At 44.5% G+C, this 19,207-nt stretch overlaps 1 protein-coding gene and 1 long non-coding RNA gene across 3 annotated transcripts; both read right to left on the bottom strand.

The window, feature by feature from the left end:
* Window positions 1-2,802: 2,802 nt before the first annotated feature.
* On the bottom strand, window positions 2,803-4,445 carry LOC307216028. The gene is made up of 2 exons (XR_013838889.1): window positions 4,340-4,445; window positions 2,803-2,963 (listed from the first exon to the last, which is right to left on the bottom strand). It is a non-coding gene; the product is annotated as an uncharacterized lncRNA (long non-coding RNA).
* A 6,595-nt stretch (window positions 4,446-11,040) lies between these two features.
* On the bottom strand, window positions 11,041-15,980 carry LOC307215930 (DPY30 domain-containing protein 1-like). Of its 2 annotated transcripts, none has more exons than XM_079975765.1 (6): window positions 15,840-15,980; window positions 15,041-15,232; window positions 14,293-14,415; window positions 13,339-13,434; window positions 12,529-12,645; window positions 11,041-11,259 (listed from the first exon to the last, which is right to left on the bottom strand). In XM_079975765.1, the coding sequence occupies exons 2-6, from the start codon at window positions 15,185-15,187 to the stop codon at window positions 11,206-11,208; spliced, it is 537 nt and encodes a 178-aa protein (XP_079831891.1). In that variant the 5' UTR covers window positions 15,188-15,232; window positions 15,840-15,980; the 3' UTR covers window positions 11,041-11,205. The 2 variants fall into 2 exon arrangements, with proteins under 2 accessions (XP_079831891.1, XP_079831892.1); XM_079975766.1 differs by having other exon boundaries at window positions 15,825-15,960.
* Between the last annotated feature and the right edge of the window lie 3,227 nt (window positions 15,981-19,207).

Raw genomic sequence — 19,207 nt, forward strand, 5'->3', positions numbered from 1 at the left:
GATGTATGGAAGTGAGAGCTGGACCATAAAGAAGGCTGATCGCCAAAGAATTGATGCTTTGAATTATGGTGCTGGAGGAGACTCTTGAGAGTCCCATGGACTGCAAGAAGATCAAACCTCTCCATTCTGAAGGAAATCAGCCCTCACTGGAAGGACAGATTGTGAAGCTGAGGCTCCAGTACTTTGGCCACCTCATGAGAAGAGAAGACTCCCTGGAGAAGACCCTGATGTTGGGAAAGATGGAGGGCACAAGGAGAAGGGGGCGACAGAGGACGAGATGGTTGGATAGTGTTTTCGAGGTTACCAGCATGAGTCTGACCAAGCTGCGGGGGGCAGTGGAGGACAGGAGTGCCTGGCGTTCTCTGGTCCATGGGGTCACGAAGAGTCGGACACGACTAAACGACTAAACAACAACAACAACCATGTTGCAACAAGGATAACAAGAGAGTTGCAGCACCTTGAAAGCTAACAAATGTTATGGCGTGGCACAATTCGCAGCCCTAGCTAGGAGAAAATGTTGGGGTAAAAAATGGGCCACATTTTAAAAAAATATTACAGGAGAACAGGTTTAAGTGTCCTTCCTCATATATCTCACACATGAATATGTTTTGGGGCCATTTAGCACCTGGAGATATATGATGGAATTTGACTTGGGGTAGGAAAATGTCCCCCAACTGTATGTGAGTTAAGAAATTTGTTTTGTTTTTCAGTTTAGGAAGGCCACTGTTCTGCACCGAATACAATTTCTGAACATTGCCCCAAGCCAGCTCTATACAGGGTGCATTTCTATACTCTAATCTGGAGGTGACTGAAGTGGCCAAAAACTATTTCTGAGATGAGGACGTAGTTGATAAACCAGCTGTGTGGCTGAAATGCTTATGCTCCTGGGCACTTTCACACGACCTGCATATTGAGTATTCCTTCTGACATGTCTGTGGGGAGGTTAGGTGAAGCTGCATCAAAGCAAGCTTTTGATTTCATTTCCCCATTACTTTCCTTACCACTAAAAGCCTAGTCTTTGGCAGAAGCAGGTTTGTTACGCAGGTCCTGATCAACTATAATTGTGTGATGTACATTTGCTAGTCTGTGATTGAATTCCACTCAAAATTAGCAACCGTCTGGAAGCACCTGCTACCCTTCTCCCCCCCAGGTTCTTCCTTCACATCTGCATGAGTGGAGCAGCGTTGAGAGAAACTACAGAGTAAAAAACGCTCCTCTGCTACTGCCAGTAAATGCGACTCAGCCCTTAGGCCTGCACTGAAAGGAACATACATAAATGCAGCCAAAATTAATTAAATGTGTGCCTAATTGCCATTCTACTTTTTCAGGTTCTCCAGGTTTTCCCTCTGTCTTTTATCATTAAAGCAGCTCTGACAGTTTCTGTGCCTTCTGCACTTTCCCCCCCCCCCCGAAAGTGGGTAGATGTGAACTGACACTAGTATTTTTTTTGTGTGTGTGATAAGTATCTGGGAAATGTTACCACTCTTCTAAAAAGTCTAGACCCGTCTCTAAGAAATCTTTGCGGGTCAAGCCTTGGGCTGCTCTGGAATGCAGTCAGACCAAACCTGTCAGGGAATTGTTGGGGGATAACAAGATCGGTGGGCCTAACTAAGGGCCCATCTACATAGATTCACAAAATCCAGATTTTCAATATTCTGTCATCTATAAGTCTATACTTGAATGCCTTGTATTCTGATTGTACCCTGAAAACCTGTTTGAATAATCCAGCATTTCTGGATCTACTCTCCACCTTTTCAGAATCTGCAGTGACCACATGCTGGTTGGTTGGGTGGAGATGTGTACAGGGTACTCTGTTTTGCTGTTGATCCACCTGTAGTTTGGATGGGTCCCTCTAAATGCCGCTTGTTGGAAATGGTGGCTATCAAATGAGAGCCCTCTGAAGATGGGTAATTAACAGATGGCTAGACCATGCTTGCTTAATGTAAGGTTACCAGATTTTTTTCAATGAATCTGGGGACACTTTTCAACTTCAGCCGGAATGAATGGATTTTGTCAGGGGCTGATTTGTAAATCTGGGGACTGTGCCTGGGAATCAGAGACGTCTGGTAACCTTAGCTTAATGGGTATTGATGGCTGGTGGCTGCCATTTATTTCACATATTCCATCTGCTTGGGTCTGGATAGGTTAAGTACAGCTTGGTTGTCCCGAAAGCACTTGAAGACTTCACAGCTGGCAAAAAGCAGCTACCCCGGGAGGGTTTGGTTAATGCATGCTCATCCTGTTTAATGATTAGCAATGTGCCTGGTTGCTAGCCTATTCCTCTGTGCTCAACTTGTAAACAGACCTGTATTACAAAAGCACCAGGTGTCCATTGAATGACCATGCAAAAAGCTGACCCTGCAACTTCCGTTGAAACATTACCAAGTAAGATAGCATGGAGGATGCTGTTCTGACTATGGACACTTATCTAAGGCCATCTCCAGATTGTCAGAATTCTGCGGGAGGGATTCAGGTACCTACGCAAAATTTAGATTTGCATTAAAGCGCTCTGTTGCAGCAAATACGCTGCAATCAACCTCCCCATCAACAAATTGGAACAAATGTGCAATAAAAAAACAAAGTCTAACCTCCTGTGTCAGCTTTTTGCAAGCAAATCAGGATGAATGCTTGTTAAGCGCTGGAGGAACCCCAAGCCCATGAAGGACCTCCAGAGATACCATGTATCCAACTATGCTCTTTCGGATGTATAAGAGAGCAGCTTATGATGCTATCATACAGAGCTGCATACCCATATGGGCCATTAACAGCAGCAGAATTGCAGTAACACACCTGAGAAGCATCTTAGTGTGACGTTCTCCTGATATACAGTACACATCTTTGTATGCAATTCTTCCTAACAGTGCATGACTACAGCCCTCTACCCACCACCTAAATAGATTTATTTTGTAACTACTTCAAAGGAACCAACTTGTTCCAACTTTCTTTTGAAGCGATTCCACCACCTGGTAACAATGACAGAAATTTAAAACATTAGAAGAAGGAGAAAGCCGTTTGTCAAACAGATCAAAACAGTTTACGGGAGTTGAGGGACTTTAGACATTTACTTTGCTCAAAAGACCTGTGCAACTTGTTCTGGACAAGATGAACTTTAAAGGGGCTGGTGTGCAAATGAAGTAAAAACAAGGAAGGATCCTACATCTGGCAGATGTTCACTGTTGCTTTTATATTGATAATATTGCTATTATTGACCATGCCTCTTGCTGACAGGGAGTCCTTGGAATTGAATGTAGGGGCATTGAACTCAACAGTGACTGTGCAAACATTAAAGCAAAACACTGCTCTCTGATCCCAGCACATGCCTAGAAGCCAGAGGTGTTTGGCCCCCAGAGCCAAAGGACACACACCTTCCAGACCCTCCAAGTGTCCCTATTTTCCAAGGACAGTCCCAGATGGCAGAAGCCATCCCGGTTTCTGAATTGATCCCGGAATTTCCAGCTTTTCGTTAGGACGTCCCTATTTTCATCAGAGCAATGTTGGAGGGTATGGAGTTATGTAACCCTTAAGCCTTTAGAAGACATCTGAAGGCAGCCCTGTATAGGGAGGTTTTTATGTTTAATTATGTTTTAATATATATTAGAAGTGGCTGGGGCAACCTAGTCAGATGGGTCGGGCATTATTATTATTATTATTATTATTATTATTATTATTGAATGGGGGTCCCTATTTTCATTGGAGAAATGTTGAAGGGTATGCCCTTCCCAGTCCGCATTCCCTGTCCACAGGCCACAACCCTCAAAGGCCCTGATCTGTGCTCTCCTCCGGTGTTTTTGCCTGGCTGTTGCCTGTTTGGATGGATGGAGGATACAGAAATGTGTTCAAGGTATGATTGTGTGTGGAAACCTATGTGCTCAGTAATGTTGCTCCACTCACTTTTGCTCCTGGCCCCACCTGCCACAGATATACAGCACACACACACACACACACACACACACACACACACACCAGGTTGTCTCTGAGGGAATTTTGTAATTTGCTACTTACCATCCAGGCTGCCGGGTGTTTCACTCTGTTCCTACTAACACCTGAACAGCCTTGCCCTCCTCTGAAATATTTTTAAGTGTGCACATACTCCTGTTTTTCTGCCACCACCTGGGCCAGAGAGTATTTCCCCTTATTCTTTCTGATAATGGGATTGTTGGTTCACTGCTCTGACATTTTGATACTGGTGTTTTATCATGAAACTGATTTGAATTATTTCTTCTATAGATAAGGTTGCATTGGTTTCCCCCCAACATGCTTTCTTGCAAGCCTTTTGGAAAGCCATAGCCTGAGTGCCTCTCCCTCGCTGTATATTTTATTTTGATCCTCGTTCAGTTACCTTGAAAACCAGGTGACACATAACGTAAATCAACATAGGCGGAATGGGTGTGCTAGTTCTGCTGCTCACTGAACTGAGTGAAAGTGCCGAGGATATGGGCAGATACTGAAAAGTGAGGGACTGTAAACAGAGAACAAAATGAATAGCTTTTGTCCATTTGTATGATGCAGCTTGGGACGTGGGTGGCGCTGTAGGTTAAAACACTGAGCCTAGGGCTTGCCGATCAGAAGGTTGGTGGTTCGAATCCCCGCGACGGGGTGAGCTCCCGTTGCTCGGTCCCTGCTCCTACCAACCTAGCAGTTCGAAAGCACCTCAAAGTGCAAGTAGATAAATAGGTACCGCTCCAGCGGGAAGGTAAACGGTGTTTCTGTGCGCTGCTCTGGTTCACCAGAAGTGTCTTAGTCATGCTGGCCACATGCCTCGGAAGCTGTACACTGGCTCCCTCAGCCAATAAAGCGAGATGAGCGCTGCAACCCCAGAGCCGGCCACGACTGGACCTAATGGTCAGGAGTCCCTTTACCTTTACTTATGATGCAACTTAAAAAGAAAAAGTTCAGGGCATGAAGATCAGCAGCAGTGAAAGAGGTAAAATGGAAGACTTTGAAGAAGTGACATAATAGTATTACTTTGCCCTGCTGTATTGGGAACCACCATAGCTCGTTGGTGGGTTCTCTGCTTTGAATACAGAAGGTCCTTGGTTCAATTCTCCACTGTCACAGAGCACGTTGGTTAGTAATCATACTGTTCAAAGTTGGAGTTAATGCTTTATTAGCAAAAACACGATCTCCACAGACTTGGCTGAGTGTCTGGCCTAATGAGCAGAGCAGCTCATTCCTGGTGGTCTTACTCCATGAAAATCAGTTGCTGAAACTGATAGTCCCTGCCTCCTCACAGGCATCTAAGTCCCCTTCTCATCAGGGCTTTCCCCAAGCAACCAGAGACTGCATCTGTGCATCGTCAATATCTCCTTCAATGCTTTTGTGCCTCTTCTGGTTCTGGGAGACCAGGGAGGGTTGGAGCTTGTTGCAGCAAGAGACAGAGACACCCACCTGCTTCAGCTTCACCTTCTGCCTCTGATTCTGGATTTTCCTCTGTCACAACTCTCCCCACTCACTAAGCCCTGTTACATCTTCAGCTTCTGACACCTCCTCCTCCAAGTCTTTTCTCTCTTCTCCCTCTGATCATAGTCCCACCAGCATTCCCCTGGCTCTGAGCCTTCTTCCCTTGGTGGCTCCCCAGCTGGTTCTTCCCACCATTCCTCTGTGTCCAACCAGTCCATGACATCAGCATCTCCAGGGAGAGCTTTATTTTTTAAAAGTCTGTCTGTAGTACATTTGGGCAAATGTTGTATTTGTATCTGTCAGCGCAACCCATCTGTGTGTGGATGAGTGAAGCCGCAAACTGGAGTCAGCAAAGTGGAGGTCCAGCTCACAGTCATTCCCAAAGTGATCATAGGGGGCTGTGGCTGAGCTGGGCTCAGAAGAAGAGTGTATCCTACCAGGGCTTTCATCCACTAAACCTCATGTAAGCCCCTGTGATTGACTTTGTTGGGGCTGGAGAGCTAATAAAGCTCCGGCTGTGCCAACCTCTACTTCTACACAGATGGCAGAAGATGTTCCTTCCCCAAACCATACCACCTGTATCTCTTAAAAGACAGGGGAGAGGGAGGAAGAGCAAGAGTTAGGATACATTCTATTGCTTTGCCCCTTTGCGAGAAATGTGGGAGATATGGGGGTGCAGGAAGAAGAAGCCTTCTTCCTTCTCTTGGGTATCCCTTTCCCACCATGATGAGTTGTGGGCCCTATTAAATATTTGGCCTGGGAAGGGGAGGTGTCCAATATTATAAATGTTTCAATATTCCAATATTCCAAAATAAGGAGCGTTAACAAAGCAAGTTTCGCCAACTGCATCAGTACTCACTTCCAAGTGCTGTTAAATTTAATTGAATTCCTTCCATTTAACTTCCATGTTTGCTGTTACAAATGAACGCTCTGCAAAGCACGCTATGCTCATAACCGGTCACCAGTGCTGGTTTCTTCATAAGTTTACAGTTATCGGCTAAATAAATAAATCCGTCCACTTCCCACCCCCTTTTTGCCTCTGTCTCTCCTTCTGATCCATGTACAAATAGCAAAAACAACATTGTTTGAGATAATAATGAACCAAGAGGTGTGCTGCAATGCAGCCAATAGCCAGTGTTCAAGAGCCTGTTTGGGAGGTGGGGTGAAAACACAAAGGAACGATTGGCCGGTTTCTTCCCACACACCCAGAAACTCATCTGAGACACAGCTGCAGGGAACTGGAGTTGTTTGGTGTCACAGAATGTGATTTATTTCTGTGATCTGGGTCTGCGTTTGCTACTTGACTCCTCTCACTTTCATCCTGTGGTTTCTTCCCCTGCAGATCCTATTATCAATCAAGCCTCTTGCATTTAACCACAAACACATTGCCTAGTGAAGGACTGAAGAAGTGCATTTTATCTGAGAAGAAAGCAAAATCTTTCCCCACAATCGGATAAGATTATCATGGGAGTGTACAAACAGCTTCCCAGGTCATGCACAAATCCAGTGTCTAATATATACCTATATATGGTCAGTGGTGTAGCGTGGGTTGTCAGCACCCGTGGCAAGGCAAGTAATTTGCGCCCCCTAACCCGTGGATTTGCACCCCCTAACCCGTGGATGTGCGCCCCCTAACCCGTGGATTTGCCCTAACCCCAGAAGTTGCACCCGGTGTGGCCGGCCCCCCCTGCACCCCCCACGCTACGCCACTGTATATGGTTACTGAGGCATGTGAGTCAATGAACAAAGGTAAAGGGACTCCTGACCATTAGGTCCAGTCATGGCCGACTCTGGGGTTGCGACACTCATCTTGCTTTATTGGCCGAGGGAGACGGCGTACAGCTTCTGGGTCATGTGGCCAGCATGACTAAGCCGCTTCTGGCGAACCAGAGCAGTGCACGAAAACGCCGTTTATCTTCCTGCCGGAGCGGTACCTATTTATCTACTTGCACTTTGAGGTGCTTTCAAACTGCTAGGTTGGCAGGAGCAGGGACCGAGCAACGGGAGCTCACCCCATCACAGGGATTCGAACCTACTACAAAATAGAAGTTTATGAGCTTAAATGCCTACGAGATGCACATATCCACCCTAGCTTTTTGTCCATCGTCAAAACAAGGTGGATGGATCATATGACCAGTGTGGCTTGTGGTAAAAGTTTTAGCAGTAGTGGGCAAGCGCATACAAACCTCTAGCATTATTTCTATACATGGGTGCATGGACACCCTACAGACACAGTGTATGAACCAGCCTGTTCCCTGAAGTTGTGTGATGAACTCACAATGGCTCTTAGATCATTATGAGCCAGTTGTCAAGTGTTGGTTGCCCAGCACAGGAAACCCACATTCAAGTCCCTGCCATATTCACGTCAACGATACATCATACGGCCTTGGGCAAATCTCAGGAAGCGCAATAATACTGGTGCATTTCTTCATTTTTTCTGACAGCAGGTGACAGGCTTCCTTTAACTAGCACTCCAAAATAGTTGTTAAGTGACACCTTGTAATCTACTATTGCTCACATGGAAATTTGCATCATGCCTTACAAGAAGCGATGGGTCACTGCATTTGTACAGGATGTCGCCCACAGCTTCTGTGAAGCGTTTCAAAAGGCAAGGTCCATAGGGAAAGATGTGGTGGAAACAAACCTTGGAGCCTCAGCAAATCATTAGTCCCTGGGTATGCGTGTGTAGGGTTGCCAGCAAGCCCCCACTTTTCTGGGCCAGCCATTAAGGGTTCTGGGCCAGCTAACTGGAACAGGAGAAGTCTGGAAAATTAGTAAACTGGGATTCTGCAACAACTGTGCCTGACTCTGGTCCATGGCTTACCTAATTATGCTGGGTTCCGCTCAGTCAGTAGAGCATGAGACTCTTAACTACAGGGTCATGGGTTCAATCCCCACATTGGGTAACAATATTCCTGCATTGTAGAGGGTTGGATGAGACGGCGCTTGTGGTGTCTTCCAACGCTACAATTCTATGATTGTACAATTCACCAGAACCCATCGTGCCTCCACCCCGACTTTCCAGACTCAGCTGTGCATTGGCTCTGCCCCATCAGGTTCTGTCCTGGCTTTGCCTGTTCTGCCCCAGGCCCAAATTTTTTGAAGTCAAAAGTTGGTAACTCCGGACTCTCCATCAAACATGAAAAATACACAATTGGAACCATTGTGTAGCTGTGGCAACGAGGTCTTTTTTCCGTCTACGTTATCCAGATTTCTCTATACAGTGGTACCTCAGGTTACATACGCTTCAGGTTACATACGCTTCAGTTTACAGACTCTGCTAACCCAGAAATAGTACCTCGGGTTAAGAACTTTGCTTCAGGATGAGAACAGAAATTGTGCTCCGGCGGTGCAGCAGCAGGAGGAGGAGGCCCCATTAGCTAAAGTGGTGCTTCAGGTTAAGAACAGTTTCAGGTTAAGTACTGACCTCCGGAATGAATTAATTACTTAACCCGAGGTACCAATGTATTTACATATTAGGAAGTTTAATTCGAAATGGCACCGATCCCGAAAAACACATTTGGTTCATCGTTTCCTTGCACAGATAAACTAGGAAGTACTTGTTCTACATCTACAGCTGTTTGATTAGGTTAGCTTGTATTGCTCCGCGCAATGTTTTATGAATAGATTTTTGTTGCACTCACTGGTATGATGATTATGAATATGTGAGCTTTTGGGGCATAATATAATGGACCCAGGTGACACTGTGGGTTAAACCACAGAGCCTAGGACTTGCCGATCAGAAGGTCGGTGGTTCGAATCCCCGCGACGGGGTGAGCGCCCGTTGCTCGGTCCCTGCTCCTGCCAACCTAGCAGTTCAAAAGCACGTCAAAAGTGCAAGTAGATAAATAGGTACCACTCCGCCGGGAAGGTAAACGGCGTTTCCATGTGCTGCTCTGGTTCGCCAGAAGCGGCTTAGTCATGCTGGCCACATGACCCGGAAGCTGTACGCTGGCTCCCTCGCCCAATAAAGCGAGATGAGCGCCGCAACCCCAGAGTCGGTCACAACTGGACCTAATGGTCAGGGGTCCCTTTACCTTTACTATAATGGAAATATGACATACAAATAAACATAATCTGTGTTGATGCAATATTTGGTTAGCCAACTGCATTTGGATATTCTCAGGCCATTTGCTTCATTGTGGTTGTACTGTAGCTCTTTGCACATGTCTGCAAAGTGGGTAGAATCGTGGCACTAAGGGGCAGCTGAATCCTGTCTGCCTGTTTTGCTTTGGGACATGCCTGCCTCACTCCCTAGGTTCACCTCACCTCCATGGGTCGGACAGAATGTCTAACTTACGTGTAGGTTTATAAAGCTCAATATTCACATGCCCATAACATAAAACCTGGTAAATTCCCCATGCCTGGTATTACATGTAGCATCCAATTATATGGATGTGAGCTGGGCAAAGGGCTAACCTCACTACCCCACTCTGCGTTGATGGCAGCCACTTGCCCAAGGTAGGAAAAGTGGCCTATTATTTAACTGCAGTGCAAATAAAATCCTAAGTGTTCAACACATGGGAAAGAAAGTCACAACTGCATTGGCTAAGGTTTGCTCGATACACATAAGCTTCTGCAATGCAGGCTCTTAATAAAGAACAAGTTTATGTGTAACTTCCATTTAGTGTGTGGATACGCACACAGAGAATTCCAGCTTTGAGAGGAGCCCATCTAGTTACACTGCTTAATTCAGTTTGACCTTATTTTGGGCCTCATATCTGTTTTCATCCTTACTAGTAGGATGGCAACAGCTGTGAGGAGCATATTACTATCAACGCATTCTTTTCAGTGTCTGCGTAAGGGGTCTCAGGTTTAGCTAAATAAACCTGCAAGAACCATTTGAGGGGGAGGGAGAGGGAGAAATCCACATATCTGGACATATTTTTCAAACAGCAACACCACTTCATCCAAATATAATCATATAATCCTAAAATAAAAATAAAAACTATACTCCACCTATTTTGTTACTAATATAAAAGGGGCAACTCTTCTGTTTTTGGTGTCTTCTGTGTACATGTGTCTTGTTTTATTTCACAGCAAAGGAAGCCAACTGGAGTCCCATTAGGGAATGCAAATTCCCCATGTGCACACCTGAAATGTTGGGGTCCAAATGGCACAAAATGTGATAAAAACATAGCTTTATGCTGATGCCTGTGTTAAGAGATGAATTTCAGAGTGTCTCTAGTAAACGTTTGTTGTTATTGATTCCATCCACAAACCTGTCTTGTTCCACCCATGAGTGACCATGTGGAATTCAGGCATCCCCAAACTCAGCCCTCCAGATGTGGCCCTCCAAACAGGACCAGTGGTCAGGGATGATGGGAAATGTAGTCCCGAAACATTTGGAGGGCCGAGTTTGGGGGTGCCTGATGTAGATTCTGTCAATGCCAGTCATGACCCCTGACCCATTAGAATCCGCTCTGCTCTCTGCCCTCTCTGGTCTTCCCCAGAGAGGCAGTGTTCTGAAGTCTATGACATGGCAACCTTGGGCACAACCTCAGTGCCAATACAACAGAGAGGACCATCCTAACTTGAACCAGGTCTTGCTATTGGGCTTTTAGTTCTATTTATTCCCAACTAGTGATTGGGTTTTATTGTACATGAAGGCACCGCTTCGTTCAGTAAGCAAATAGGGACTACCTTATACAACTTGCTTTTATTTTATATTTTGCTGGTGGGAGTTTGCTCTTTAGCTGCATTAATTCGTTGTATCAGTAGCCCTAAAACAGATACCAACCATCCACATCTGTAGCAGCCCTTGAAGTTTCTGGAATAAACAGCTGCAGGTGAGAAAGATATCTCTCAAACAGGCGACTCTTCTCCTTCCTCTGTCTCAGCTACTGTAGTCAGTGCATGCTAGAAGTCAAGAAAAAAGAGGGGAGGAGAAAGAGAGAAAGTTATCGTTTATTGGAACTCTTAAGATGATCTGTGAAAAAGCAAAAAAAAAAAAAAAGTATTTAAATGGCTGTCAGACTACTCAGTGAACAAAAACTCAACCCAAACATTTCAGGGGGTGTTTCTTAGAATTTATCAGATGACACCCGGGGTCCCTCCCAGTTCCACGATTCTGCAATTCCATTATTTTAATATCAGAAATGAGTTCAACTGGGAAAAAGTTGCCTAGAGAGATCGTTGCAGGGAATGTTATGTAGTAAGTTTGGATCCTAGAACAATAGGCAGGTAGGATCCTAGAATGCAACAACTGATTGGCTTGCAGGAGAAGACCAATCAGGCTCTAGGAGGAAGTTAATCAGCCTATTAGGCTGGTAGGATCGGAGAATGCAACAACTGATTGGCCTGCAGGAAAAGACCAATCAGGCTCCAGGAAGGAAGCAGAATCAGCCAATCAGATGGGACTCATTGCGTAAATAATGTATATAAAAGCCTGAGGTTTGGGGGGCAATTCAATCACTGTTTTACAAGCTGCGATAAAGAGCATGAAATCACTGCAGGACACTGAGTATATTTCAGGTAGGTAAGCATCAGATAGGGGGAGATCTCTCTATATATTTTATTCAACCACTCCCTTTATTAGCAAAAAACCCCTTGCTTTTTTGTTGTGTTTGTGGCAGATTTTCTGCCATCATATTTAGTTTGGCCCTATAATAACCAGGGCACCAGAGAGTATTCTCTCATTACTGGATCCTTGCATTTTGCCACTTCAGGAGGGATGGGACTGAGGTTATCTCCTCCCTCCACTCACCCAGACCATGTGCAAGCATCGGTCCTCCAGAGACAAAACGCTTGAAAATGGCTGCCCCAGAAGAGGAGCAGAGGTGAGCAGCACCGCTCTCCTTGCTTTCTGCCCACACTCTAGTATTCCAGAAACCCTGGCATGAGTGTCACACCAGTAGCTCACGCTCTCAATGGAATCACGCACTGGAAATGAGAACTAACTTCCAGAGGATATGGAGATGGTGGTCACTACTTAAGTAGCTGTAAAAGGGGATTAGGAAAATTCACGGAGGATAATAAGACTGTTGGTCATATGAAACCAACAACGCCATGGGATCTCTACATTCAGAGGCAAAATGTCAATGAAAACCAGTCACTGGAGAGGAGCAACAGGAAAGGGCTCCTAGTGTTCTGCTAGTGGCCGCCTTAGAGGAATCTGGCCGTACTTACGTCAGATTGTTCAATTTCATCTATCTCGTCAACTCTGCTCAGATGAGGAGCCCCATATTTGTCGGTCAGCTCAGCTAAGGTTTTCGACGGTGTCTCTTTCTCAGCAGCTGCCTTTGCCTACAATTCAAATTCCATTTTCAATACCACGGCGAAGCCAAGCGATTTTACGACGTATTCAGCTGAACAAAGCCGTAAATATGTGAGCACATGAAAATCAAGGTTCAAGCCATTTCCCAGCTCCTTTCTCAGACCATTGAGCTGAATGGGCAGTATCTCCTGTGCACAAAAATTTCATTGAAACAAATGGGACCTGTTTGAGACACACAGCAACACTTGAGACCCACTGAATTTCTCCCTCTATTCTCTGAGCAATGTGACTAAGACAATGAGCCACCATAGTCAGCAGAGGCCAATTCTGACTGATTAAATGGTTGCTTGTTTTTCAACGAAAGCATAAAAATGTCTTCTTCGGGAATAATTTAAATAAATTGGTGATATGTAACTTCCCCCTGCTCCACTGCCCAGCAGCTATTGGCCCTTATTGTTATTGCACATGTCCTGTTTAAAAGGATGGGGAAAACAACTATGGCTTGGCTTTATGTGCAAACTCATCCTTGACCATGGTTTGCTTGGCTCTCCTAACCTAGATGCTCACCAAACTTCAAATGCAGGAGGCAAGAACACTGGGGGGGGGGCAGATCACAGGAGAAACAAGCCATTCAAAGCTGCTGGAACATAATTTGGGAGACGGCTATTTGATGAGTGTTGGCATGCAAAATAGAAATGATCATCAATGACATTTTATCCTACCTCCAACTCTGCTTGTAGTTTCTGCTCCAATAGAAGCTCTTCTTCTCTTTCTCTCTCTAATCTCTCTTGTTCTTCCCGTTCTCGTTCCATTTGTGCCTGCAGCCATATGATGCAAAAGTGCAAGTTGGTGAAAAGGAATTTCTCCCTTGATGTGCTAGTCTTTTTCTTTCTTCTTGATTTGCAGGGAGTTTTTGCACGGCAGGTGGGAGGGGGGGGTGGCATTAAAAAAAATGAGACCCACCAGCCGACTTAGCATTGTGTGCAAACTGAGCCAACTTCTCTGGTGTTCAGTTTAGATTGGTCAATGAAAGTAGAAATCATATAATTTTGCACTTCCTTGCTTTAAGGTCACAGAAAAATTTAAAATCTTATGCCTTCGTTCCATGTTTAATCAAGGGTCCGTCCCCCCACCTATGTATGAATAAATAGTTTATATCATTTAAAAAGGACAAGTTGGCTTTGATTTATGAATTGTGGGTTGGGATTAGAGATCAGCCAAAGGAAAAATATCCGCCCACCCACACATGGGGCACACAAAGGCTGCAATCCTATACACAGGTACCGTGAAGTAAAGCCTACCGAACTCAGCCAGATTTACTTCTCAGCAGACTTGTACAGGTGTATTAAATGAAATTGCATTAGCTAGCGCAAAAGTACATTTCTGCCCAAACTTTACAAACCTTGCCTGTGTCTTTTAATTTATCTCTGAGATATGAGTTCTCAAAAATTATCAATGTATAACCTCAGAACATTCAAAAGAATCCCTTGTTGCAGGCACAATGCTCTTCTGTTCATAAAATGGAAGGCTCCGGTTACCCCCTGGTCCTCAGGAATGTGTGGATGCTAGCCACAAAGGGGGGGAAATCAGATCTTTATAATAATGCCCCCTTCTGGAAGCACTCACACACAGCTTGGGCTTTTTGACTGTTTCTCTAATTGGTTGCTCTGCCCTACCTGCCTCTCTTCTTCAAGCTTCTGCTGAAACAAAAGTTCTTCTTCCTTCATTCTTTCGATCATTTCCAGTTCTCTTTTGGCCTCCTCACGCTCTCGCTCCAGATCTTCCCTTTCCAGTTTCCTCTGGAAATGATTGTTTTTTTAAAAAAAGTCAGCATAAGAGAAAACAGAAAAGGAGATACAGAGTTTCACATCTCTGAGTAGCAAAAAGTTCAGGCGACAGAAAATGAGAGGCTCAGATCTATTGCTAAGCAAAAGTATCTGGACTTTACAGTAATATCTTGTCCGCTTACAAATGTGCAAGCAGAGCAAGCAGGAGTGCAGTTCCCAGCCTAATAATAATATTAATAAATTACAATTTAAAAAATTGAAAATTTTGCTTGTTTAGGACTCTCTCTAGCTGCAGAAAGGGGCATAGCTCAGCCTTGACATCTCTATGGTGTAAAGCTCTTCTCAAGCGTTATTAACAATGGCAGTAGTGAACACCTTTAATTTAATAACAGGAATGCCAGGACAGGGAATGGGAATGGGAAGGAAGTAATTTTAGCTCCTGCCCTGAAAGTATGTGTTATCTCATTCATGGCTCTAGGATTATCAACTGGCCATTCAGCAAGCATCAAATGATGCAAAGCCGATACTTGTGTTTTCACTTAACACACACAAGACTGTTCCCCTAATATAATAACCAGCATTAGCATTTAATATTTGAAGAGCCTGACAATATTAAGTGTAGAAGCAGAGGACTCACATGAAGTGCATCATCCATATTTTTTCGATATTTATAAATCCACCATGCCAAGTACAGGATTGGGTCTGCTGGCCGACGTTCTGCCACCTCGGCAAGGCCCTCTGCCAAGCATCTGCCTAGGCATTTTTTGAGATATGCAGTCTCCATTTTCAGTTCTCCAAGTATCTGTGACGGCAATTAGTCCTTTTGGATCTAAAAATGGTGGCAAGCAGTGGGAGGAGGAGGAAAACATTTTGAATAATAGATGTACATTACAGTAATTTAACAAACAGAAATGTAAGCTGCTTTGACAACCTTTACCAGTTTAAAAAGTTGCCAAGATATTTAAAGAAACCAATAAATTAATAGCTAGCTTTGACCTGGGTGGAAATCTATGATTAAAGGCTTGCTCTGTAGAACTTAAAGGCTGCAATTCCTAAGAGTTTGTTTCAGGTTAGTGCTATCCACCCCTGAAATCCTTCTGCATAAGCCCCGTGAAAATGGACAGGAGCCACAGAACAGAACAGAACAGAACAGAACAGAACAGAAGCCAGACTTTGGGATAGATCAGGCCCATGGTAGGTAATCCAACCACATTGATGTGTAAACTGACCTTCAGTTGAATTAGCTCAATGCAGATTCCAGAGCCTATTCAAACTAAATAGGTACTAAACTGACCAAGCTGCGGGGGGCAGTGGAGGACAGGAGTGCCTGGCGTTCTCTGGTCCATGGGGTCACGAAGAGTCGGACACGACTAAACGACTAAACAACAACAACAACTTAAGAACATGGAAAGAGTACTTACTAAAAGACAATTCACACTCATATGAAGAGGAGAACTTTGTTCCTGATGCAAGGGTGACCAAACCCTTGCTGGTATTTTCTTCACTCTTGTCTAGAAGAATAAGCTCTGTGTGTATCCAAAGATGGAAACAGTTAAGTCTGGATGCTGCTGTTTGGTATCCTAGCAACGGACCAGTGTTCTAGCCCTATGCTGCTATCTCCCTGAAGATTCTGTATCTCCTTCCTTCTTGGATAGATAGTATTTCTTTGTGTTTTTTATTGTTATCAATTGGAAAAAGGAATATATGAAGTTGAAATGTTTACACTGCATTACTTTATATTTGGATATCTGTATTAATGTGGGTAATTTATAAGCTTGAACATTACTGTATTCAGAAAAGGAATGCTTTTAAAAACAAACCTCCACCTTTGAAAGATAGGTTAAAAAACCCTTTTATTCCTTTCCTTTCCACTAAGGTAAACACATCAGTATTCCACTTGCAACAATAAATGACAGGTACTTGTTTTGACCCACATTATACAAGCATCTATCAAGAAATTAATGCTAATTTCAGCCTCCAGTATATACAGCTAAGCGGTTCCCTTAGCCAATTAGCAGCTGCAACCAAAATGTAGGAATCATATACACTGTTTAGGCTGTTAAACTGGGTGCCAGACCCCTCTAATCCCTGGATCCAGCAAGTGTTAGAATTTAATCAAGGCTTCCAATTCATGGAATAACCAAGCTAGCCTCCTAGTGAGGGTGATAGCTTGTGTGACAAGCCATTAAGGGGGATTAAGGGGTTTGGTGTGAGACAGCAGGTGGGTGGGGGTCCTTCCTTCAACAGATAAAGCCAGGATTTATAGTAGAAAGATTCAGAGCAGTGATAGGACCTAGAAGTAAAGTAGCAAGGTGGAGAAAGTGTCAGAGAGCACTGTTTGATGTCTGTTTGAGTCCAAGGCTGCAGTTATGGGAGAAAAAACGGTGATGAGGCTGGGATTGTAGGCTCAGTGTGAAAAACCCATATATCATAAAGACACCATAGTCTCCGCTGTGCTTCATTCCAAAAGGAAACATGAACCCCGGGGGAACACCTGTTATCTTGCACTGCTCGAAGATTGGAGTGACATGCAACAACACCAAAGAAGGAAGGGGACACATACAGAAGTGATACAACTTCTGTTGGGCACACTAAGTGTTCACAAATACAGATGTTCAGAAATAGCTGGTGGACTTCCACAGCAATCTGTGAGGAGTGTTCTACCACCACATTTCTTTCTCATGCAAGTTTGTGCAGGCTTCTGTACTGCACTCTTCTTTAGAAATCCTAGAATAGTGATTACTCTCAAGTGGAGCTGGGCCAATTGCTTTTAATCACTATTTTGCATTAAATGTCCCTGGCCTCAAATGTTACAGTCCAATCCTATGCATGATTAAAGGTAAAGGTACCCCTGCCCGTACGGGCCAGTCTTGACAGACTCTGGGGTTGTGCGCCCATCTCACTTAAGAGGCCAGGGGCCAGCGCTGTCCGGAGTCACGTGGCCAGTGTGACAAAGCTGCATCTGGCGAGCCAGAGCCGCACACGGAAACGCCGTTTACCTTCCCGCTGGTAAGCGGTCCCTATTATCTACTTGCACCCGGAGGTGCTTTCGAACTGCTAGGTTGGCAGGCGCTGGGACCGAGCAGCGGGAGCGCACCCCGCCGCAGGGATTCGAACCGCCGACCTTTCGATCGGCAAGTCCTAGGCGCTGAGGCTTTAACCCACAGCGCCACCTGCGTCCCTTCATGCATGATTACTGAACAATAAACACAACTTTATCCAATGCTGCTTACAGTTGCAGGTTTAACATACCATGTAGTAAGCCCCAATTGGATACATTGGGGCTCAGTTCAGGGTAACTGCATATTGTATTTAGTCAGTGATTTTTTTTCCTTAAAAAATGTTTAGGGGTACTCTCATTTTCCTACTTATATTGAAATACTCCCCCTCAATGAAGCCAAACTTAGATTCACAAAATGTTTAGGGGTATGTGCCCCCCCTGTGTCCCCCAAGAAAAAAAGCACTGGATTTAGCTGTTAGTTACTTTTCAATCCAGGTTCTCAATGTGTAACTCAGCTGGTTAGAGCATGGTGCTGAAAACGCCGAGGTTGCAGGTTCGATCCTTCTATGGCACAGCTGCATATTCCTGCATAGCAGGGGGTTGGACTAGATGATCCTCAGGGTCCCTTCCGACTCTACAATTCTGATTCTAATACGTAAAAGCTATAGACTGAAATAGTACACGGACAATGCCTTCTGGCTTACAACCCAGGCATCTGAGAATGGGTGAGGTGTATTGCGCATTTGAATTTCTGCTGTGGGTGCTGGTTTTATTTGTAACTGAAGTCTATATTTTGTTTTGAGTTTTTGGCTGTGTTATATATATATATATATAAGGTCAAATTTTGGTTTACACTGTGTGCATTTCCACCATGGCACTTTTGAATGAAGAGCGGGTTGTAAATACTTTCAATAAGCAAAAATGTTGTTAAAAAATTAACCATTTCAAAAATCGTGGTGCGCAGTTGGGTTCAAGCTCGAACTCTTCTTGCACAGCAGCGCCTTCCAGTCCTGGAGAATTGGGCTCTGCTATCAGAGAGTTCCAGAAAGACATTTACTTCTGCTTCATTGACTATGCAAAAGCCTTTGACTGTGTCGACCATGGCAAACTATGGCAAGTTCTTAAAGAAATGGGAGTGCCTGATCACCTCATCTGTCTCCTGAGAAATCTCTATGTGGGACAAGAAGCTACAGTTAGAACTGGATATGGAACAACTGACTGGTTCAAAATTGGGAAAGGAGTACGACAAGGCTGCATTTTGTCTCCCTGCTTATTTAACTTATATGCAGAATTCATCATGCGAAAGGCTGGGCTGGATGAATCCCTAGCCGGAATTAAGATTGCCGGAAGAAATATCAACAACCTCAGATATGCAGATGACACAACCTTGATGGCAGAAAGTGAGGAGGAATTAAAGAACCTTTTATTGAGGGTGAAAGAGGAGAGTGCAAAATATGGTCTGAAGCTCAACATCAAAAAAACGAAGATCATGGCTACTGGTCCCATCACCTCCTGGCAAATAGAAGGGGAAGAAATGGAGGCAGTGAGAGATTTTACTTTCTTGGGCTCCATGATCACTGCAGATGGTGACAGCAGCCACGAAATTAAAAGACGCCTGCTTCTTGGGAGAAGGGCAATGACAGGCCTAGACAGCATCTTGAGAAGTAGAGACATCACCTTGCCAACAAAGGTCCGTATAGTTAAAGCTATGGTTTTCCCAGTAGTGATGTATGGAAGTGAGAGCTGGACCATAAAGAAGGCTGATCGCCGAAGAATTGATGCTTTGAATTATGGTGCTGGAGG

Source organism: Podarcis cretensis, assembly GCF_951804945.1.
Source record: "Podarcis cretensis genome assembly, chromosome: 5".
Taxonomy (NCBI): domain Eukaryota; kingdom Metazoa; phylum Chordata; class Lepidosauria; order Squamata; family Lacertidae; genus Podarcis; species Podarcis cretensis.